This window comes from Cricetulus griseus, chromosome 5 (assembly GCF_003668045.3).
Source record: "Cricetulus griseus strain 17A/GY chromosome 5, alternate assembly CriGri-PICRH-1.0, whole genome shotgun sequence".
Classification (NCBI taxonomy): domain Eukaryota; kingdom Metazoa; phylum Chordata; class Mammalia; order Rodentia; family Cricetidae; genus Cricetulus; species Cricetulus griseus.
In genome coordinates this window covers 34,376,864-34,400,457 of record NC_048598.1, presented here as the reverse complement: position 1 = coordinate 34,400,457, position 23,594 = coordinate 34,376,864, and the positions used below count along the sequence as shown (strand labels likewise).

Genomic DNA, 23,594 nt, shown 5'->3' with positions numbered 1-23,594 from the left:
CTCCCATAACAGACTATGATGTGGAAATGTAAGCCAAATAAACCATTCCCTCCCTAACTTGCTTTTGGTCAGCTTTCGAACAGCAGTAAACTCCAAGAATACTAGGAATAAGTTCACCTTGTTTGCTTTTGTGGCCTAACTTCTAAAATATAGCCTAGCACTCATTAGGCACTTACTCCCTAGTTATTAAGTAAGAACATGGACGGTATGTATTTTTTCCATGTAGTTTTGGGACTTACCTTTTTAACTATAGGAACTAAGGAGGATCAGCTTCTATGGGAGAAAAACTAATTTTATTTCAATTAACAAATGAATTAATATATAAATAGTGTGTATTGAATGAAAGAACTACTTTTTTCATTCTCTATAGATGTGCTTATACCTCAGTTGGAGTCGGTTAATGACATCACTTACTTGATGAGTGACATCTGGATCAGCATGAGGATGTGATGTCATTAGTGTTGTGAGGAATACAATGTGTGTCCTTAGTGTTAAAGAAAACAGTGGAAGCAACTTGTAGAGAAACTGCATCACAGAAGCAATGTCAGAAAGTGCAGTGTTTACTCAGCACCCAGAGTATCTGCAATAGTCATTTATAAGTTGTCCCCAGAAAACAGCAAACTTTGGCAACTGTGTTGTTATGACTGCCGACATGCATGCTCAGAAAAGAAACTTCTCCATCATCTTGTCATTCCCTTCGATGTCCCCAGGAACTGGAGCTTGAACTTTGTTTTCTGGCATCTTAAGTGGCTCCTACAGAAATTGCCCTAATGTACTAAATTCAGCACCAGAACAGCACTCCTGGGGAGGTGCTCTGTCTGCAGGCACTAATTCCAGACTGAGAGAACAAGGGATGCAAGTGCCATTAAAACACGTGTATGTATTCATGCTGCACACACACACAGACTATTTCTGTACATGAACAGTGGGCAGAGGAGTAGAACACCAGAAAGTGGAATGAAACTTTGTTGGCTGACAAATTGGGTGAGGAGAAAATACAGAAATGAATCTTTGAGTTCTTATTTTTATCATTAAATAACTGTCTACCTACCTACCAATCTATCATTAGGCTGAATGAGTCTATTTATACAGGCTGATGACTTTGAAGGTTGTAATCACTGTATTCACATGAAATGGATTTTTACATAATTGCATTTTTGTGTTAAATATATTCCATGCCTAATGCTAAGCACTGTGCTTTTTTTTTTTTTTTTTGACAAAAGCATTGGGCTAGAAGTCCTCTGATTGATTTCCTGTAAAGCCCTTCATTTGGTGACTAATACAGATGCACTGGGTGAACTTGGCACAACCTCTGACCCTTTCTGTTCTTCCTTATTGTGTCTAAAATGAATCCACTAATTACATATTGAAATAAGAAGGCAGGGGCAAGCACTTCTGGGGAAGACAAGATATAGTAGCAGTGGGTCATTATGAAGAGAGAAAGGGCAGAAAATTAGAAATAGTAATTCCAGATTAGATTACCAAAACATAATAGAGTATAACGAAGTGAAAGGTTCATTATGAGTAAAAGATAAAAGCTAATATAACAACATACCCTGAACAGTTGAAAAAGCAACTCTTGTATTTATGTTTTTATTTATTTGTGTGTGTGTGTGTGTGTGTGTGTGAGGAAAGTAATAGTAAGAATTTTATATTCACAAAATCATAAAGATCATTATTTATCCTAAGATGTCACTAAGTCTTGAGCTTTAAAAAATACACTCCTTCTTTAAAAAATGAGATTTGAGTGTCATACTGACAGCTCAGAAGTCATTCTATTGGTGCTGAATATCTGATAATCAAAAATATCTTCTATTGAATTTGTTCCTTGAGAGTTTTGCATACACACACTCACACACAATTCTGATTACCATCACCCCCACTTTTTCTTCTGTCTCCCTCTCATCTCTGATGCTTCCCTCTCCTCCACAAATTTCTTCCCCACACTCATGTCTTTTTGTTTTGCTATCCATTGAGTTTAGCCCAGGCCATAGGTATGACTACATGTTTGGAATTATTTATTAGAGTCTGATGGGATCATTATTACTAGGGACACAACTGACAATGACGGCCCCTCCTCCAGAATCCATCAGTGGGCAATTGTTTAAGCAGGGAGGCATACAGCCTTAAGGGCCCCTCCCAGATCTATGATTGACTATTGACAGGTCCTATGGGAAGCTGTCTTCGTGGGGCTTCAGTTGGAGCCAGCCGGGCAGCCCACAGTTTGTACCTGAGAGGGGGAGTGTGAACTAAAGAAAGGCTAGCTAAAGATGTTAAGAGAAAGACACAGACTCAGGATAGAGTCAGAAGGGCAATTCAGTGAATACTGAAGGCCCGAGTTTATTTTTCACCACTCTTATATACCTTAACCAAAAAGGGGAACATGGTATTAAGCATATGGAACAAACAGAATTTTCTTCTTTATTTCTTCAAGGATTCAGCAACTGTACCTTAGATTCAACTTCTTGTTACCTGGCCTTGAGGATCAGACCAGGTCTGTTGTTATTTAGATACGACAGCTAAGGCCAACATTGAACATCCTATTGTAGCCATACCTTTGGCCTTTATGTTTTATGACTTACTGAGGACAGTTTTGAACTCTCTGCCCTTGAGCCAAGATGGAGTAGAGCCATCTTTTTGGGCACTGGCAAGGTCCTTTACAGGTAGCTGTGGATAGTGTGAGGTCAAGATTGCATTGGCCATGTTGTGCCCAGAAGAAAACATTTCTCTGCCCTTCTCCCTATCTTTTGGCTCTTTAATTCTTCCATCCCTTCTTTATTGTTCTGTGAGCCGCAGAGGGGGTGGTATAAATGTGCTCTTTAGGGCAGAGCACTCAACCATCATGTATTCTTGTACCTTGAGCAGCCATGAGTTTCTGTATTTACCACTATTCATTGCAAAGGGAAACCTCTCTGAGGAAGGCTGAAAATAGCACTTGTCTATGAGCATACACATAAATACTTAGAGAGCAGTTAGGCAGTCAGAGGACAACTTGTGGGGGTCAGTTCTTCCCTTCCACGCAGGTCTGGGGATCAAACCCAGATTATGCTTTCTGGGATGCCCGCTACCCCACTCAGACATGTCTCACTGGCTCTGTGCAGAAGCCTTTTAACTTCATGAGATCTCATCTATCAACTCTTGGCTGCCATGGTCTTTTAATAGCAACCTTTGTTGAACACTGACAATCTAAAGGTACTTTTCAAAGTGTGTCTAGTAAAGGGTGTCTAACTTTTTAATATTGCTCCACAGTGTGATCTCCAAATGTCTTAGCCTACATTAATCACCACTCTTGGGCTCATGTGGTCTGTAGCCAACAGCTTGGCCACACCTGTTAGATAGACCATGTATTTGTTTATTCTTAAAATATGAATTAAGCATTCGGTGTATGCTACAAACAGTACTTTATCTCACTTGGCTTACAAAGGTATCTATTATCTCCCACTTCTTTAACCAGGGAGGGTACTTTGCCTGAGACGTTAAGGAACTTGTCTTGCAGCTAATCAATGGAGGTGTGGGGATGCAAATCTAATTTCAAGTGCAAAGAGCTCTCCATTACTGTGCCTGATCAGTCATCACCTGCACACGCAGCTTAGGTTGTTATACAGAATGTAAGGAATGTGGATGAAAGGCAAACCCACCCCATATTTAACAGGAGCTTCCTTTGGTGCTTTTTCATGAGTTATTTCATTTCATCCGCATCATAGCCCTTTAAAAAAGCACTTTTAAGATTTCATTTTAAAGATGCAGAATCTGGAACATTATAATGATTGAATGATTTTTTTTTCAATGCTCACGGCCAGGAAATAACTGAGTAAAAAAAAAATTAAAGCTTAGTTTCAATTACCATTTTTTTAAAGATTCATTTTATGTGCATGCAAGCATATGTACTGTTTCTGTGCACGCATGCATGCACCCATGTGTGCAGGTGCCCATGGAGTCTGGAAGAGGATGTTGGATGTCCTGGAGTTGAAGGTGATTGTGAGCTGCTCAACATGGGTGCTAGCAACTAAATTCCAGCCCTCTGTAAGCAGCAAGTGGCCTGAGCCACTGGGTCATCTCCCATCTCTCTAGTTCCATCAGTTCCCAGTTCTTTAGAACTTTGATACTCTCTGGAAAGATTAAGATGGAGATTTGATGAGGTTGGGGCTGTGTAAGGAAAAGACTGTTGAACTACATGGCAGGTGTTCCTAGTCTTCAACATTTGAGCTGAGATTCTGAGACTCATCTGTGTCTCATCCACCCATCAGGAAGGACTCTGGAGCTTTAAATATTAGGATGTATTTCTATGAGAACCCTGAGGACCTACTTTCTCCAGAGAAGAAACAACACATGTCCCAGGAAACCCAAGACAGTACTAGACTTTTAGGACTCTATAGTTAGTGAGTTGGTGCGGTGCAGTGGTTGAGCGTTCAAGGTCTTATATGATCCAGAATTTTATCCAGCAGTAGAGAGCTGAGAATGCTTTAGGTCTGTAAATGAGAGAACTGCACATCAGCGGGGGCCTTGGCTTGAGCCTCGCTGGCACAGTCATGGCTTCACTTACAGGGATGGATTTCTTCCAGAGGCTCATTCCAGCCCATTGCCTCTGTGTGTCTGAATCTTTGCTCTTGTTTAATGTCTCTCAACCTTCCCCACCAGTGGCAAGGAATGACTTGTGGGGGTGCAGCATACTTGTCTGTTTATCTGTCTCATACCAATGTGGAATTCTTTTTGACATCTCATGCTTGTCTTAAAAATGAGTGCAAATTTGAACTTCCCTCCAGAATGTTTATATTGATGCTAAATTGAAATTCTATTTAAAATAGCTTATAAAAGACAGTTCATGCTTCATCCTATGCCATCCTGCCCTGTTCCTGTGACAATCAACTTCCAGTGCAGGAGGCACTGGACCACACTTCCTTCAAGTTGCTAGTACAGACTTTCTCACCTTAATCCATCCTTTTTGTTTTCCTTGTGAAGTCAAGTGACACTGTTTCTCTATTTCCTCTAAGTCCTGGATCAATGCAGCACTGCATTAAGTATCAAGGAAGATTTGTTGATTTCACAGCAGTGATAGATATTCAGGTCTCTTACTGGTGATGTGTGTAGAATACTTTGTGGGTGCATTTTCTAGCATGTTTAGGGAAGTGGTAATTTTTAACACCTTTTGAGTGTTACTCAAAATTTACTATATATAAATCATTTCTCGGTTTTAGATCTGATTTTATCCTTATTGTAATTCTGTAAGGTAGGGTTCTGTGATCATTTCTGCAGATGAAGAAAAGGAGATGCAGATGTAACTAACAGGTTTACTTGGTTGGCAGATGGTAGAACAGGGACTCACATTCAGACATTCTTATTCCAGGGTTGAGTTGTGCTCCTCTTCTGAGCACAGACTTCACAGCCATTGATCTGCAGCAGGGAGAACACTCAGAGTATTAAAGACCATTTCATTTAGCTTCCATCTGAGTCTTTTCTGCTCCTTGGCACTTGACACAGGGCCTTAAGTCACAGTAACATCTGTCTACCAGTGCACTCGTACTGACTCAGAGGATACCAATAAAATGAGTGGGTGAATGGTTGAGAAGTATGCCTCCTCTGCCAGCCCAGGACTGCCAAGAAAGCTTGGAGTCCTTTTTGGATGATGGGCTGTTTCTCTAGCTCTTGGAGGTAGAGTGGGATGCAGGAAGAACAGGTTTGTGGGAGGCCAGATAAGTATAAAAGGTATTCATTGTCAGGGATCATCTATATGGTTCTTTGATCTAATGGAAGTATAGATTGTGCCAACCTTTGTTTCTAAGGCTTCAGTAAGTCCCAGGACTGGCACCAGTGACTTACAGTGTCTGTGCCAGGCTAATTGACTCTGGCACAGGCACCATTTTTTTTATTGGCACTCTACCTTTCCATAATTGGAATTGTTGACTAGAGCATCCTTCTATGTCTTTCCTGTCACCTGGCATTACCTAAAGGAAGGATGAGAACTTTGGTGGCCAGTAAGTGCCTAAGGTTACACGATACTTCTTTGTAAGATTGGCTTCAGGAGTACCCTTGCTGAATTTCAAGAGTCTACTCTGCATGATTCCTGGACCCTTTGATTCATTCTTGGAGCAAGAGACTGTGGGATGATCCTCACTATAAAGAAAGGGGTACAATGCCCCCAGACACTCCTGGAAACTAGGATCCCCAGACACATATAGAATCTATCCAGTCTTCCACACCTGGACTCAGTTTTAAAAATTATTATTGAAATTTGATGTTGTTCTTTCACTCTTGTGTAGGAATGTTCCCTTCAGTTTTAGCTATTGACCTCAGTTTAACAAGACATGCACACAATGTGTGCCAGTCTTTGCTTATTTGTGTCCATAGGGCACAATTTAGTCACTCGTTGGTCAACTGCCTTCACTCATAGCCTCAACATTCTCCTCTACTTCCTTTAAATCTCTCTTTAAAATTGTAATTCAATATCTGTTGTGCAAACAATTGGATGAAATGATAGTGAAGCTGTCACTGCTCTACGTTTGAGATGCTGATAAATAAAACTTAACTGAGCAGTTACCATACTCCAGGCATAGGGCATAGGACTAAGCACAGAAAGTCAATCCCCTCATGAAGGGTAAAGCCAGAGTCTCCATTCAATATCCAGGCATTTCCAGTCCACTTCCTACTTGAGGGTGTGATCCTAGTTGTAGCTCTCTCCTGTTTTCCACACTGGCCATTTTATACCTCATGGTGTCTCTCAAGTCCCCTTCCAAAGGCTCACCCTAGTAGTAGCAGACCTGGCCAGTGTACTCCAGGGAGAGTTTTCCTTCTTGGGCCTGGTGTGTATAGACTCATCTTCATCTGTACCGGTCTTCGCCTTTTTTTATTTTTTTTGATGGAAGATAAGTTTGCATTTATGTACAGAAAACTTAGCAGTGAGTGTACATTTAACCCAGTTTAGTAGTGAGTTCTTTGGCCTTTGCCTTTTCAAGCCACAGATTTAGGACCCAGGATATTGCCTCCCCAATGGCGGTGGTCATTGTAATTGGTCCTAATAGCTTCCACCAGCTTAGCCAGAGCACCCTTGTCTTCCAAGTTAACCTGTGTGAAGGCAACAGTGGTACATGTCTTCCTGTGGACCAGCCTCCCCTTCCTGGCTTTTCCTTTGATGACCCCCATCTTCTGACACTGGGCAGGCAGGAAGACCACCAGCTCAATGGGGTCTACATCATGGGCGATTACCACCAGCTGAGCCTTCTTGTTCTCCACCAAGGTGGTGATTGTATTGATTCTGCTCAAAGGACAGGTGGTCTCTTAGTTGGGACATCCCCTTTGCCAGCAGCTGCCTTCTCAGCATGGGCCAACAGTGCCTTGTCCTGCTTTGTCTCTGGCCTGTACTTGTGGGCAAGCTTAAGCAGCTGGGTAGCTGTTTACCGGTCCAGGGCCTGGGTGAACTAGTTAATGGCAGGAGGTACTTTGAGACGTTTATAGAGGATGGCCCTTTGCCACTGCAGCCAAATGTAATGCGGCCATTTGATGAAGCGTGTGAGATATCTTTTGGGCTGGATGTCCTGCCCAATGCCAAAGTTCTTAGGCCTTTTCTCAAACAAAGGATTCACTACCTTTTTGGCTTCCTCTTTCTTCATGACACAGGGGCCAGAGACAGGGGGGGTAGGGAAGGGGGAGAGAGAGAGAGAGAGAGAGAGAGAGAGAGAGAGAGAGAGAGAGAGAGAGAGAGAGAGAGAGATTGTGGGAAATGTATAAGAGACCTCGGAGCTCTCGAGATGGTCTTCACCTTCTTATCTTGTACAGGCTCCTTTGTTGTGTGAGCGTCCCTCAGGGTTCCTTTCCCAGACTTGTTTCTATCGTCAGTTTTTCTTGGTCATGCTACCCATCACTCTTTTTTATACCCCTTGCTTGGGCTCCAGGCCATCTCAGCTATGCCTTACTGACTATACCTACCTGTGTCCCTGAGGTCCCTCACACCCAGCATGGCTCAAATTGACTCCACCATCTTTCCTAACTCTCCCAAGATTGCTGTATATTAAACAAATGCAGCGTGCTCTCAGCTCTGGAGAATGCCCTTGGCTTCTCCCCCAATCTTTTCTAGTTAACCGAGTATCAACTCAGGCTGACACTATAAAATATGCGGTACTTGCCTTCCATGCACTTATGTTCTGTCTTCTTGTAGAATCATGTATAGTTCTACCTGCTCCTTCTTCCCAAATAGCCTTGAGTGATGTACACCTCATCCCCATTTTGGCCCATGCTCGCCTCTGTGTGTTCCCCCACCTCCAAAGTCAGTGTTGGAATAATCCTTGCAAACACTGTCTGATGCTTCACTGAATTCAAAGCATCTTTAGAGCAAGGACCATATGTTGTTTTCCTATGTGCTTCAAATGCACATGATAGGCCTGGGTCTATAGTAATTAGTCCACAAATACTTGCCTTATAAATGAATGGTTCAAAGTATCCCCACAATAGGAGACTTACCACAGTTAGTCAATCTTGGAAGCTTTGGGGGGGTATGATTGCCCTACTTAGTATCGTGGGTAGCCAATTAGTTATTACCATGACAACACATTTGGGTATAATATTAATTAAAAGCATTGTTAGTTATTTTATCATTTGAAATGATATCTATTTATCATCTCTCTATACGTCTATCTCTCTGTCTTAGGAAAGTTAGATTCTGTGACCAAGCAAGAAGAGGAAAATAAAATCATGTAACAGTCTACTACCTGGAAGTCGATAAATGCTGCTAACTTGACACAGCACTTCTGTTTACTCTCTACATTTTTAATTTTTGTGATAAAAGAAGGCCAAGGCTGGGGAACAGTCTCATCTGTTGAGCTGTTCTTTGTATATCTAATCAGTCCTGAGGTCACAGGACTTGGGGACTCATGACAAACCTGACCTGGAGCCGGGTGGGTGTTCGCATCTGCCAGCTCCATCTGATGGAGTGCTACTGGGGACTCAGTAGCCCTGTTAGCAGTGATGGCCTTTTTTTTTTTTTTCAGACATGATTCATACCCAGGATAGTTCTTAGTCAGCTCGAGCTTCTGTAACTGAATTCCACAGGCTTGATGGCTTAAATGACAACTTTATTTCTCATACTTCTAGAGCCTAGGCAGTTCAAGATGATTTGTGGGTAGATGGGCTGTCTGATGAGGGCCTGGTTTGGGTTTGCTAATCCCTGTTCTCTGGTTGTATTCTCCATGACAGAGAGCAGAGAGGCATTAAGTTCCCTTGGGCCTTTACATGAAGGCCTTAACCCCATTCACAAGGGCTCTGCTAACACAATTGTTTACCTTCCAAAGGCCTCACCTCCTAATTCTTATCACACTAGGATTTAGGATTCCAATTTGCAAATATTTGTAGAAAAATCACATTCTGCCTATATATTGTGTAGCTACTCCACTTTGAACCCAGACCCTAGACAGTAGCCTGGAAAGGAAGAAAGGAAAGGAAGCCAGGGACTCTGTGAAATTCACAGAGTAGCAAGCTCCTAAGACTCCTCTTGGTGAATACCTGGGATGCATAACAAGAATCAGGTGTGAGGGTAGGACACCAGGGCAAGGGTAGTGTGAAGACAGTAGCTGTTTGGGCATGAAGGAATCTACAGGTTCATGCAGGGGCATCGCAAGCAGAGTCTAGAGTGTCAGGGCTAATTCAAATCACCTCCTACTAGAGACTAAGCTATTAAAGCATTGTTGACCTGGATAAATTTTGTCTGGAACCCAGGAAGAATATAGCTGCTAGGTAAAAAGACTTGGTAACTGTAGCTATTTGGGGCTGGAAAAATCAGGGATTGAGAAATCCCAAATGCTTTGGAGTGGTGAGATCCCACCACAATCTATTTCCTTCTGTGACCCATTTAACTGTTATATGCCATATATCTATACAAAATAATTAAAGCTAATTAAAATTAATTTTGGTTGGTGAGTATTTGAGGAGTTTCATAATAACTCTTGAGATAATTAGAGAAGCTCTGGGATGCCACAAAAGGAGCATTTAGAGTAACTGAGCTAGGCGTTTAAATGAGAAATGTGCGACTAAGGCTAGCAACAGAATGACAACTCTATAACTGAAAGAACAGGGAACTAAGAACTAAGAGTCCAGGCTTGAACTCAATGTGCCGGTAAACGGGTTCACTGAAAAACAAACAAACAATCTTTTAGTGTAGCATTCACCAGATTCTGTGGTGTGAACAGCCATAGCCGAGTGAATTTTGAATTACCTCAGATTTAAAGACCAGTTCACATAACTCTTGAATATTTCTTCGTCAGCTCTGGGAAGTTCTGTGTAAGGCAGTTAGCCATAGCATAGCCACACACTTCTCACCAGCCTTCTATTTAACTTTTGTAAAATCTTGGGTAAATCACTATGCTGTAGTTTTTAGTTTTATCATCTTTTTAAAAGGGAAGTTGCTCAAGTGGACTCTGAGATTGTTTTTAGTGTCAGCACCCCAGGAATGTAGCTATTGTCATAGGGTGAATCCAATGCCATCTCACAAGCAAAAGAAATTGTGTCAGAGTTTTATGACTGTTACTGCGATGCATAAAAACATAATTTGATATAGTGCCTGTTTGATAATTAACAATGTTCTGATTCCTGGTGTCCACTGTGTATGTCCTTCTCCAGTGCCTCTTCCCAGAGGGGTCAACAGCATCCATGCAGCCACTGGTGAGCCAGACCTCCTGGCCTAACATGGTAAGAAACTACTGTCTGTACTCTGAGGGTTTTAGGCTCTCTTGGTAGGTGCTAGGATTCAGGTTAGTGATGGAAAGAAAGTCTTATGGCTTAAATACATTACCTATCTGACCATCAGACCAGGAACTACATGAAAATCTAATTTGTTCTAAGTGGCTTGAAAGCAAGGACAGTATCTTTTTATATTTATAGGTGGTAAATGCTGGCAAATAACAGGAACTTGGTTAAGAGTGTTTTGATTTGGGTCTGGTTTCGAAGGCCTCTAATCCTAGCTCCTCAGGAAGGAGAGGTGGGGAATAGCATCTTCAGGGTCTACCTTGTTTACAGAGTGAGTTCAAGGCCAGCCTGGGCAACTATCATAGTTCCCTTCTCAAAAACAGAGCCCAGGATATAGCTCTGTGGTAGGGTTCTCTCTTAGCATGTGTGAGTGCTGGGTTTAATATGTAATGTGAGAAGACAAACAAGTATGTTGAAAGAATAAAAATTGGGCCTATCTATAGCAAGATTTACAATTTAAAATGTACATTCCAAAGAAGGTATGACGTACTCGGTGCTTACTTTAGTAGCATGAGGAAATATACTTTTTTTCAAATGTGAGAAATTCCTTTCTTGTGACAGAAAACTTTTCAGTGCCTCCAGTTCAATAATGGGACTTGGATCTTCCCTTCAACTGGAAAACAGAGTTGACTGCACAACAAAAATTCAGTGGGGAGAAGTGTGGGTGAGGGAAACTCAGACCAGGGGATCCAGGCATTTACCCCCCACCTGTGCCAGTGTGAGCAGTCAGCTCCTATCCTCTGGGAAGGCTGTGCTCACTTTTAGGGTGTGCTTGCTTGTAGCCCATGAACTTTACTACACCTGCTCTCTTGGTGAGCCTGGTCAGCTGGGTGTTAGAAAAAGAAACGGAGCCTCAGAGAGGTGGAGTGACAGCGCCAGCCACTGGCAGAGCCACAAGTCCACACCCCAAAGGTGGTGCTCTGCCCCATAAACCACGTTGCCTCAGGCCATTCTGGGTTTCCTTTCCCTAGTGTCCCTCATCTGTATTTGTTGTTATTATTGTTGTTGTGTGTGTGTGGGCGGGGGTGGGGGTGTGGGTGGAGGATGGATGTATTCTCATAGGCATGCAGCTGGCTCAGTCCATGACCGGGCAAACAGAAGCACCAGCCCCTACCAGGTTCTGAACAAATATGCCAAGTCAGGACTCTCCCAGCCTGTGGAAGCGACACTGTACTTTGCCCCAATGAATCAGCTCTGTGGAGGCCGGGCAGGTAACTAATTGGCTGTAGATTTGAAGGTCAGGTGAGTCTTCGTAGATGTGGCATATGGACTTTGTCAATCTCTAAGAGGGGAGAAGGCACTCCCCAGCAGGTCCCTGGAGCCTCTCGGAAGGAAGGTGGGAAGCTGGCAGAGCAGGTGCGTGGGGGCATCGGCACTCTCCTTTCCCTTGAGTTGTACTTGTTGGGCTGTCAGAGTCAAAAGGGCACAGTTGTCCTTGTTGAATCAAGGAGCCACTTCTGTGTATACAAAGCTGTGATTGTTATTATAGACAGCATTCCTTCATTGTAAGACTCTTAGAGGTTTGAAAGTGAGTACCCTTAATTATAATGTGAGGTCTAACCTACTGGAGTTGGTGACTCTTGGTGACAGAATTATGTGCTATCAAAGAAAATATCAGGTAGTTGTAGTTGGGGACAGGATGCTTAGTGCAAATCTGGGGACAAGTGAATCACTTTTCAAGGTCTTCTTCCTTGTATCCAAGTGCTGTTATGTTTCACGGGTTTTTAGCAAAGGATCCTTGTCTTGTATAGTACAATGAATATTGGGCGCTTCCTGGAATTTACTGGCCAAGTTTTCATTACGACTGAGTTTTTCGAGGAAGCAAGAGAGGAAGGCCTGTGGCCCTGTATTGTGACTGACCTGGCAGCAGAAGGCCCCTCTCTGGCCTCCTCTTCCTGTATATCCTGCTGGCTCACAGCTCCTGGCTCACTGCTCTGGACCCTGGCTCTGTGGGATTCAAACAAGGTCATCTTTGTTTCGCCACATGACCCTTTGACCTTTTCCTCTGATAAGAGTTTTCAGAAGAACGTGGAAGCTTCTAGACTAAGGGTAACTAACAGGTTTGATCAGAATCATGTTGCCATCAACATTCCCAAGAGAATGCCATCAACATTCCCAACTGTCCCTGCCAGTGTATGCTGGTGACCCAGCAGGCTCTCTGAACAGGAGCAGGGCTTGGCTGGGCTTTCCTTCTGTTATACGCCCCTCTGATATGCACATAGAGGAACTGGGAAAGGATACCAGTCCCTGGAGTTAGTTATTATCTTGTGGAATGAGTGAGGAAACTAGTCTGATGTGAGAGACACTTCTAGGTCTAAATGTCTTCAGTCAGGAAGAACTGGGAGACATGGCTCTCCATTTTCCAGTATCAGCAGTCCCAAACTTGTGTCTGTTGGTTCTCCCAGAGGAAGGGTAAGTTTTTCATGGGATCAGTTTAAACATGTGTGTGTGTGTGTGTGTGTGTGTGTGCATAGACTAGACAATGTGCGTGTAAGTGCAGAGGTCAACATTGAGTATCTTCCTCTATTGCACTCTGTAGTAGTTTTTGAAACAGAATGTCTCACTGAATCTGAAGCCCACTGTTTCACAGGAGCACCAAGCTTGCCTTTGTGTGTGTGTGTGTGTGTGTGTGTGTGTGTGTGTGTGTGTGTGTGTGCATAGACTAGACAATGTGCGTGTAAGTGCAGAGGTCAACATTGAGTATCTTCCTCTATTGCACTCTGTAGTAGTTTTTGAAACAGAATGTCTCACTGAATCTGAAGCCCACTGTTTCACAGGAGCACCAAGCTTGCCTTTGTGTGTGTGTGTGTGTGTGTGTGTGTGTGTGTGTGTGTGTGTGTGTGTGTGTGTATCTGAACTCAGGTTCTCATGCTTATGCAGCAAACTGTTAACCCAGTGACACATCTCACTAGACCTACAAAGTCTTCAGCCACTCACACTACCCTACCCTTGGTTTCTGAAGACACTTACTCTAATGTACTAATTACTATATACTAGGCAGTTGTAGGCATTTTCCATATGTCAGGTTAACTTTTACACCAACCTGGCAACCCTAGCCTGTAGTATCTAGCATCTCCATGGGTAAGGAAATTGAAGCTTAAAAAAATTATCTAGCTGGTAAGAGATATAGTAAGGATTTGAACTCTGACTAGCTCCCCACAAGGCTTGTTCTATTCCTGATACCTCAGCACATCCGTTTTAAGCATTGTATAAATATTTGCTGGTGGGATAAATGAGGAAACATTAATTGGAATTTCTTGATAGCATTTGTAGCTACATCAAGCACTGTTATCTGCCTCCCATGGCACCTACATCTGTTGTTCCATATGTACTTTCTTAATTTTTTAGTCAGCATCAATCTAATTGTCTGGCTTGTTATTTATGTAATGTATCTGCTTGAGATTTTTTTCATATTCCTCTATGTTGTTGGTACTCATATGGTTTGTTTTAGACAGTTTTGAGAACTGTAGTTGCTCTTTTCACCAAATCTAATCAACTACCATTTTGGATAAAAGCTTACAAGTCGTGTGTGTATATGTGTGTGTGTGTGTGGGGGGGCAGAGATTGTCTTTAAGTATCATTCCTGGAACCATACACTTTGTTTTTTGAGACAAGGCCTTTCCTTGGGACCCAGGGTTCACTGGGTAGGCTCAGTTGGCTGTCCAGTGAGCCCCAGGGATCTTCCTGTTTCTACTTGCCCAGCACTGGTCTTACAAGTGTGCACTACCATGTCTGTCTGGCTTTATATGTAACTCCTTGGGATCAAATTTACATGACTGAGCTGTGTATGTCCCAGCTCTCTAGAATGATGATTTGTTTTCTTTTTGTGTGCAGGAAATTAAAATAACCACATAATATCCTCAAGACCCAAGAAGAAAATCAAAGGGTCAGAGATGGAACCTTGGGTTCCCCAGCGGTTATCTCAGCCACAAGTGAGGCCCATGATGTCATCAAAGGATGCAAACCGAGGGCTTCGGAGTGGACATTATAGACCCCTTCCTCACCCTCAGTACAGTGGAGATAAGTACCACCAATGGCAGGATGCCCAAAGGAGCTCCAAGCCAAAGCAGGACCCCAGGGCACAGGACCCTAGGGCACAAGACCTTAGGGCTGACCAACAACAGGTCCACTATGTACCCAGGCCTGGGAGCTGGTCTCAGCCTGTGTCCGGAATAGACTACTTGGAAGGATCTTATCCTAATCAGTTGTACTCAAGGTATGACTTCTAGAGCTGCAGAGGACCTATCCCTCCTAAATACCTATGAATAGACTATCAATCGTTCCTGTTTCTTGTTCACTTCCTTCTTCCTCTCTGTCCCCATCTCCGTTTCCCAGGATTTGTTACATAGAACAGGTTGTCCTTAAATCCTCCTGCCTCACTCAAGCCTCTCACGTGCACTGCTCTTCCTTTTCCCTTATGTATAAACATTTTAAAGTAAAAAGAGAGCTTTATTATAAAAATTCCAGTCTTGTGAAGCAAAGGCCCTCCCTGTTCTGACTCTGTACTTTCTGACTTAATGTGATTCAGGCAGATTCTGGACTGGGTAGTTGTTCTGTCTTCTGAAGTTGTCTGGTTTATCTAGTCTCCCTTTGGTTTCTCCCTTTACCACCATTGATGGATGATTGGCTGTCTTTGTGATAACTCAGGCCAGGCTATGAGGACCCCTACCAGAGGTACCGTACTCCAACACCTCGGGAAGAGTATGCTTATGGAAATTATTACTACAAAGGACATCCACAGCTGCTGCAAGAAGAAAGAGGTATGAAGTAATCTTCAGAGCCTTTGGGGACTAGAGATGCCAGGGTCTGAGACCACTGGTGCTATGTTTGGAGACCTTGCCCTTTAATAATACTGAGACTACCCTCATGTTACTAGTTTTGTGGATAGTGTGTACTCATTCACAGTTTTCTCTTATTCCTTCTTGTAGCAAAGGTTGTATTTACTGATTAAGTAACAGTAAAATCAACCCTTAAAAGCCCATCTGGTATGCTGAGCTATAATATGAGTGCAACAATCACTTCTTCCTGGGGACAGCAGATCCACACTAATAAGAGTTCTATACTCTATACCCTCACATAAAAGGGTATTGTACTGTATACAAATACATAAAGCCATGCACACTGGTTTGGAGCATACTGATGAGTCAATTCATCAGTTGACCCCATTTGGTAAATATGTTTTCGTACTTACTGTATTGCAAAACCTCAGCTTCACGGCTCCCTAGTAGCTTTCTAAAAGGCTTTTCAGGAGCATCAAGTGACCTGTCTTTGTTTTGCTTTCTCTGAGGGTGCAGTGGCAAGGCAAGGGAGTCCTTATATCTGGAATGAAGATTATGGAGATCAAAAGTACTTCAATGAGCGTCATCGTGAAAAGCAGAATAGTCCTTTTGGAACAAATAGTGAGACCCAGTTCCAGTAAGTGAAAGGATAAGCCATGCTGACAATATTTAGTTAGACTCTGTTAGGACAATCTTAGGGCATTTGGCAGTGGTCCCTGACCTATAGAAGACAGTCTGCTTTTGTTCCAGCCCACAGGAACATGAGGATAATTCAAGGTAGCCCAGGCCAACTGTTGGCATAATCATCTCTGAAAGCTGTTGCCCATTCAGGAGTAGTCTACAACCTATAAAATTACTCGGGGCCCATCTAAAGGCCAAATCCTATATTGTCCTAGAAACAATGTGGTCTTGCAAAAAATTGTTATGGTTGGGGCCTTACTGGGGCTGGGGTGCTTCTCTGTTCCTTCTCCCTGGTCCTAAGTATGGAACATCCTCCTGGCATAAGACCCAGCAGGGAAGAGATGTGACTGAAGCATTTGTCCTGGTGCCCTTAGCATTGGGATTCATCAATGACTCTGACTTGAGCAGTTGCAGGAGGGCAGGCTGTAGTGACCAGCCATTCTTTGCAGTGTCTGGGCCACTTCTAATAACTGTGTGTGGAACCCAAACATTCTATTTTTCTAATACATTGAGGAGGGGAAAAAAGGAAATGCTTCTTGCTGTAGCACTGAAACCAGCCTGACACCTGCCCACACTTAGCACCAGGCCAGCCTCCAGCAAAGAGTATTCCAGCCTTGCAGGCTCGCCCAGGACGTGTCTCAACACTGCTGTCATTTTGCAGCACCAGCAAGAATCCGTATGAAGACAGCCTTGCTTCCATCTCTGGACAGGAGAACCCCGGGGAGTTCTTTCCAGAGAGCGAGGCCCAGAAACAAAAGGTAACCTAAAGTGACAGGGGTCTGGAGGCCTGTGGCCATGCATTAAGTCACCTTGTTGGCAGTGGCAGCAGGGGTGGGGGATCTGTAGTTGACAGCCGGGTCTCTACTCACACCATTTCCCCCAGCCTTCCCACTTCAATCTTACCAGTCCAAGGCCCTGATCTGACCTATTCCTGTTTTGTCAAGTGGGCAGGCTTAATTCACTGTGAGGTGCCTGGAAAGAGAAGAGACCACCTCTGTGACTTAGGTGTTCAACACCCCAGGGCACTAGAGGTTTAGGAAGTGAAAAATTGTTAGAATTTTTTAATTTAGGTTTGAAAAGCAGCCTTGAAATCTTTCCTGACTCTTCAATGTCTTTTCTCTAAAATGCTAATGCATGTGCCATCTAGGTCACAAAATAGAGCTCTAAATAGTATTGAGATAAATATTTTATTATGGGATAATTTTAGGCTTATTGGACACATTGCAAAAATATTGTACATATGAGCTCTTAATTTTTGGCAGGCTCTGGTTAGTTTTTTATCCATGATTAGGTCCGTGTGATTGTTTTTTTATTTTTTGTAGACATTTTTTTTTCAGTACCTAGTACTTAATGGGATAGGGCATAGATGACTGATTCTAAAACCCGAATGTGAGAACAGCACTTTACAGTCTACAAGGAACCTTTGAATCCACTGTTTTATTCATCACTCCTGGAATGTAAATTCTTATACATTTGTTTGCAGGAAGTGTACATTATCCAGAGTGTACATGTGTTCACAAAACAGCTGGCGTATTACTAAGGAATGTGCATTGGACACATTTCCCAAATTTATATTGCAGATGAAGATATTGAGCTAGGAAAGCCCAAATCACCTGCTTAAGGTCATAACAACATGGCAGCAGAAATTGAATTTGAGTTCTAAGACACTTGACCCCTCTGGGATGATCCTTCCCACTTTCCATGAATCCACATTCACTGTGTTTAGTGGAAAGTTTGAGTTTTGTTTCTTTGAAGGAAGAAATGTGAGACATTGAGTGACAAGCTCTCCAGAACTCCTTCCTAGATAATTTCATTGTATTTCTTTCTTTTCCCCAGCCATCACTGACCAGCAAGTCCAATCTTCTCCAGCAGCAGGAGTCTGGCCTCAGCTCTAGCAGCTATGAGCTCAGTCAGTACATGACAGATGTCCCAGAGCAGTATGAACCTGTGGTATCAGTGGCGTGGAGGCCTATTCAGGCTGGTGGGTACCAAGTGGCTAAGGGAGCTGGTTGATAATGAGAAATAAAGGTTGAGTCATGTGGAAAGTTAGCCTTCTGTTCTTCCAGGAACGGGTCCTTGTTTACCTTTTTGGCTTATGCATGTCTCCTTGGCAGAGGAGCCAACTTTGGACCCCTTTCCCTCATCTTCTCTAGTAATGGAACTTGCGTCATAGATAGCTCTTAGAGGGGAACACTGCTCTTAGACATCATTACATTAGTCTAGGAGGCAATCTGGGGTGCTTTTAAGCAACAAGTGAGGAAAATGAAGACCAGTGAGGACTGAGTGAAGTGAAGTAAGGACACTAGTCCGGAGGCTTGCTATGTGTAGAGAAACACTGGAAGTGAAGGCTGCTAGTTCTCTGACCATCTTTGAGAATCTGAGACGAGTGCATTATCATTTGGACCAAATGATAAAATTCCTTGCATTATAATTTGACATATTTTTAGAGGTTCAAATCAGACTAGAGCATCACCTTTTCCAAGTATCCCATGTAGCATCTCATCTTGGCCCAGGTGGAATTTGAGCAGAAATGTACCCATGATGTCTTTCTTACCTAAAGAGCAGCAGAAGTAAACCTAACAGTGTCCACTTGTGTCTGTTGACCAGATGATGCCTCAGCAACCATTCCCAAGGCACCTATGAAGTTTTATGTTCCCCACGTGTCTGTGAATTTTGGGCCAGGAGGTCAGCTAGTATGTGTAACTCCCAATTCTCCTGCTGATGGACAAACGGCCCTGGTTGAAGTACACAGCATGGAGGTAATCAAGATCTTGGGCCTTTTGGTGTGCAAACACTCTGCTCAACCCAATTGCTCTCCTTAGTTCTCTACTTTCCTGGAGGCTGGGCATCTCCAGGAGGGGGAATTGAGTCACACATGCTCTTGATTGTGGCAGGAATGGGTGGGCTTTTCTTAGAAAGAAGTGATAATACACTTACATTTTCCCTGAGATGCTAGTGGCTCATTTTCAACAGGATAACTGTCTCCACAAGGTGCTAAGCCACACCATAGGATCACAGCTCTGGATCTGATACTGGATTTGACTGCTGGGTATTGGGTGGATGAGTGTTGGGTACCTCATTTATTTTCTGCTCCAGGTTATTCTTAACGATTCTGAGGATCAAGAGGAGATGAGAGGTTTCCCAGGACCCCTCACAAGGTAAAGCACTGCAAGAGCTATTAAGGGACAGTATGTGTGTGTTGTGTATGTACACATGTGTGAAAGTACATGTATGTATGCACACACATGCAGAAGTCAGAGGAAGGCATCTGTTATTTTCCTCTTTTGCTCTATCATTGTCCTCTTCCTCTCTCAGTTTTTGAGACAAGGTCTCTTACTGAAGCGGAAGCTTGCCATTTTGGTTAAGCTGTCTAGCCAGTGAGCTCCCAGGAGATGCCTGTCTCTGTCCCACAAACTCTGGTGTATTCATACCTGGCTTTTATGTGGGTGCTTGAGATTTGAACTCGTGTCCTCTTGCTTTCATAGCAACTGCTCTTACCCACTAAGTTATATTCCCCAACTCTTTTTTTTTTCTTTTGGTTTTTTGAGAAGGGTTTCTCTGTGGCCTTGGGGGCTGTCCTGGAACTAGCTCTTGTAGACCAGGCTGGTCTCGAACTCACAGAGATCCGCCTGCCTCTGCCTCCCAAGTGCTGGGATCAAAGGCCTGTGCCACCACTGCCCAGCTATCCCCCCAACTCTTAAATAAAGGCTTTTAAAAGCTGGGACATCTTCCTATCCAGGTCTTGGTTTCCGTAGAAGAAACTGTCTGTCTTATTTGGAGTAGATTTCTTTATGCCAGTAGAGAGAAAAAGAGGTTGCTCAAGTAATTTTGACAAGCTGCTTATATTTGAATGGCATAAAGAAAAGTTAGCTTAGTAAGTTGGACATCTAAAAACAGTTCCATTTCATAGAACCTACCTGGCGGTAAGCGTTAATGTCCTATATACTTGATAGGTATTAGTTCGGAAACAAAGCCTAGCTTGGGAAAACATTCTTGAACCTGCTTTTTTGAGCTGTAACCCAGCTTTTCAGTTCCCTGACATTGTGAACGTCTGCCCTCTGCAGGAATGAACTGGAACTGTCTTAGCATTTCCTCCCACATTTCTGCTATTCTGCCTTTAGTTGTGGTGAGTCCTGAGTGGGTGTAAAAGGCCAGCATCCCAGTTATTTGACTAACTAGTGGTTCATCAGCTCTCTGAAGTTTTTCCCTTGAGAAATTATACAGCACTCACTCTGCCTATTCCTAAGGTGGTGGCTGTGAGACTCTATTCATATGGAAGTCCATTAAATGCCATTGCTATATACACATCATCCTATCCTGAAGCAAGCTTGGCCCCAAGAAAGTCCCATTTTACAACTGAAGGCTCCTTCAAGTATGAGTGTTATGCTGTGTGTGTGCGCACAGTTTTGTGTGTACAGATGTAGAGGTCAGAGGACAACATTAAGGGTCATTCCTTAGTTGCTAAACGCCACCCCCTTTGTCTCCACATCTTACATGTATGCAGAGAGCTAAGTTGAGTATTAAGCATTATGCTGTTGGCCCCACGTGGCACTGATTTATTGAATGTTCTTGAACACATAATGATGTTCACTTAATGAGTATTTATGTGATGGGTGTTACACAGTTTGCCTATTCCTTTTTTTTTTTTTTTTTTTTTTTTTCCTCCAGAGAGGGTTTCTCTGTATTGTTTTGGAGACTGTCCTGGAACTCACTTGGTAGACCAGGCTGGCCTTGAACTCACAGAGATCCACCTGCCTCTGCTTCCCGAGTGCTGGGATTAAAGGCATGCACCACCAATGCCCGACCCTGCCTATTCCTTTTTGTATGAAGGCAGTTTCTTTTGTTGGTCCTGACTTAAGGAGGGGAAGACACTGAGGCTCAGAGGGTTAAGATGTCTGTATAAACTGAGAAGGGGTAGGGCAGTCTTGTCTAACTTTAAACAGGGTCCTTACAGTCATTTTGAGAAGTCACTTAAGGTCTCTGAATTTCATTGTTTTCATCTGAAAGGTAGAAGGATGCACAAAGAGAATCTCTGGAACTCCTTCCTGTTCTGCAGGGAAAAAGCAATGTTGTGGTTCTAGACTTCCAGTACTGGGCTGTCAGGCTCCTGCCACATAAACTAGCTCACTGTACAGGGAGCCTGGGGCCCTGAACAGGGTGAGTCGGTCTGCTCAAGCTTTGCTTCCTGAATCTCCCCACAGGGAGGACATACACAAGGTGGATATCATGACGTTTTGCCAGAAGAAAGCAGCTCAGTGTCTCAAATCTGAGACACCAGGGAGCAGGGACTCAGCTCTACTTTGGCAACTGCTGGTTCTCCTTTGTCGACAGAATGGAGTAAGTTACTGCTTTGGGTGATATAGGGAGCAGAGAGAGGCTGGACTGAAGTTTCAGTCTTCATAGGAGTTGGTGTATTGCACAATTATAAAAGGCAGTCTCTAAGCATTGCCGTTGCCCAGAGGGGAAGTGTTGCTGGGATGCCAGCACCAGTGTGCCAATGCTGACCTCTCCTCGAGAGCACCTCCACACTGGCTGGGGTTTGTGTACAGACCCTGGATTATTACATCAGCCAGATAATATACCTGTGGAATTGTGAGTGGTACCAATGAGCTTCGTGGCTGCTGACAGGAAGAGAGTAACCCTGGTAGTGAAGCTGATGTTTGAAATTTAGTCATTTACAAAAAAATCCATGGCATAGTTGCATGACTGCTTCAGGAAGAAGGCAGAGGCCCCGCTGCCTTCCTTCTTCAGCCTGGGGGTCCAGCCTGGGGTCCAATAGGATCATCCTGCAGGATGACTCTCTTTACCTTGCAGTCCATGGTGGGGTCTGACATCGCTGAGCTGCTGATGCAGGACTGCAGGAAGTTGGAGAAGTACAAGAGGCAGCCTCCAGTGGCCAACCTCATCAACCTGACTGATGAGGACTGGCCAGCGCAGAGCTCTGAGACTCGCAACCTGCTTACTGGGGAGATTCCCCCCAGAGTGGAGACGCCAGCACAGATAGTGGAGAAATTCACCAAGCTGCTCTACTATGGAAGGAAGAAGGTAAGAAAGCCTTTCTTTCAGATTTCCTTCAGATGAGAGACCACCACCCCTTGCCCCATCTCCCCCTCCTCTAATGATATGGCTAGAATGTACTTCTTTTAGAGCTCATGAGAAAGTTACAGTGAGGGAAAAAAATACATAGGTGTTTGCCATTCACACCTGCAGTGTTCATGTTGTCCTACTGTTAAAAAACAACATCTCTTCACATTTTATATAGTTACTCCTAGCATTTCCCCATTGAAAATCAGTTTAAGCCATATAGAAGACTCAGGCATGGAGGTGCATACATTTGGCTGAGGTAGGCAAGACTGTGATTAGGAGGCCAGCCTAAACCGTAAAGGAGACTCTGTCTCAAAACAAATAAATATGGAACTGTTTATTTCTTTTTACATTTACTATCATGTAAAAAACCCTAATAACATTAAGTATATTTGAATAGTACAATTTTAATTTCTTTGTAATGCTAAGAATTCAACTCAGTGCCTTGTACCTTTTTGACAAGTGCTTTACAAGCAAACAAATATTCATTCATTCTAGGGGAAGAAGAGATGGCTCATGTTTATTGTTCTATTAGAGGACCTGAATTCAGTTCCCAGCACCCATGTTGGGCACCACACAATAACCTATAACTCCAGTTCTATGCGGATCCAACACCTCTATCCTAAGTGGGCACCTGAAGTCATGTGAATGTACCCCCTCCCATACACATAATTTTAAAATAATGACATTAAATTTACTCTTTTTGGACATTAAGACAATTCACAATTTTGTTATCGTAAATTATGCAATTGCACATTTCACTAGAAATCAATAGACTACATATTTCTACAAGTTTATTTATATATACAATAACTTAATTTATGGAGAGAATGTTTAGGAATAATATGCCTGCCACTGGATCTCAGGCATTCCTGCCAACTGTGAATGCTTTCATGCAATGGGTGGAGAGGGTTGCCTTATTTAATTTTGAAGTTGTGCTCATGTTTTATAAAATCATAAAGTAAATCTAAAATTAGCGTCCTCATGATCCATTTACCTCCCAATAGCTGGGGATCAAGCCTTCAAAACATAGGTCTTTTGTGGGGAATGCATCATACCCAAGCCAGGACATCACTGTCATTTTGTCCACTATGAAAGAATATATATAAAATAAAGTTCTAGCAGCAGAAGTGTTGGGACAAAGGGTGTGTGGTTTATAATTTTGATAGATACTGAAAAATTCCCTCTTTAGATGTATCAACTAGCCCCTTGAGCAAAGGGTGAAATCCTTACTGTGCATCCTCATCAAAGGCCTTCACACTTTTGATCTGTGCCAATCCGAGAGGTGAAAAAAATATGATTCAGTGAATACATTTGCACTTT

At 43.1% G+C, this 23,594-nt stretch overlaps 1 protein-coding gene and 1 pseudogene across 7 annotated transcripts in view; one reads left to right on the top strand and one right to left on the bottom strand.

Annotated features, from left to right (window-relative positions):
• LOC100752724 (protein transport protein Sec16B) overlaps positions 1–23,594 on the top strand; it is a 59,302-nt gene that overhangs the window by 4,728 nt on the left and 30,980 nt on the right. For 4 of the 7 annotated variants that reach the window (XM_027417278.2, XM_027417282.2, XM_027417277.2 and 1 more), the window contains 10 exons: positions 10,603–10,671; positions 14,563–14,944; positions 15,376–15,488; positions 16,023–16,143; positions 16,849–16,945; positions 18,024–18,168; positions 18,795–18,946; positions 19,284–19,345; positions 21,389–21,524; positions 22,002–22,232. In XM_027417278.2, the coding sequence (XP_027273079.1) occupies positions 14,622–14,944; positions 15,376–15,488; positions 16,023–16,143; positions 16,849–16,945; positions 18,024–18,168; positions 18,795–18,946; positions 19,284–19,345; positions 21,389–21,524; positions 22,002–22,232 (1,380 nt within the window). In that variant the 5' untranslated portion in view covers positions 10,603–10,671; positions 14,563–14,621. Of the gene's footprint in view, positions 1–10,602; positions 10,672–14,562; positions 14,945–15,375; positions 15,489–16,015; positions 16,144–16,848; positions 16,946–18,023; positions 18,169–18,794; positions 18,947–19,283; positions 19,346–21,388; positions 21,525–22,001; positions 22,233–23,594 lie in introns of those variants that run through there. The other 3 variants (XM_027417280.2, XM_027417279.2, XM_027417283.2) reach the window with 2 other exon arrangements.
• On the bottom strand, positions 6,879–14,458 carry LOC100754391 (annotated as a pseudogene).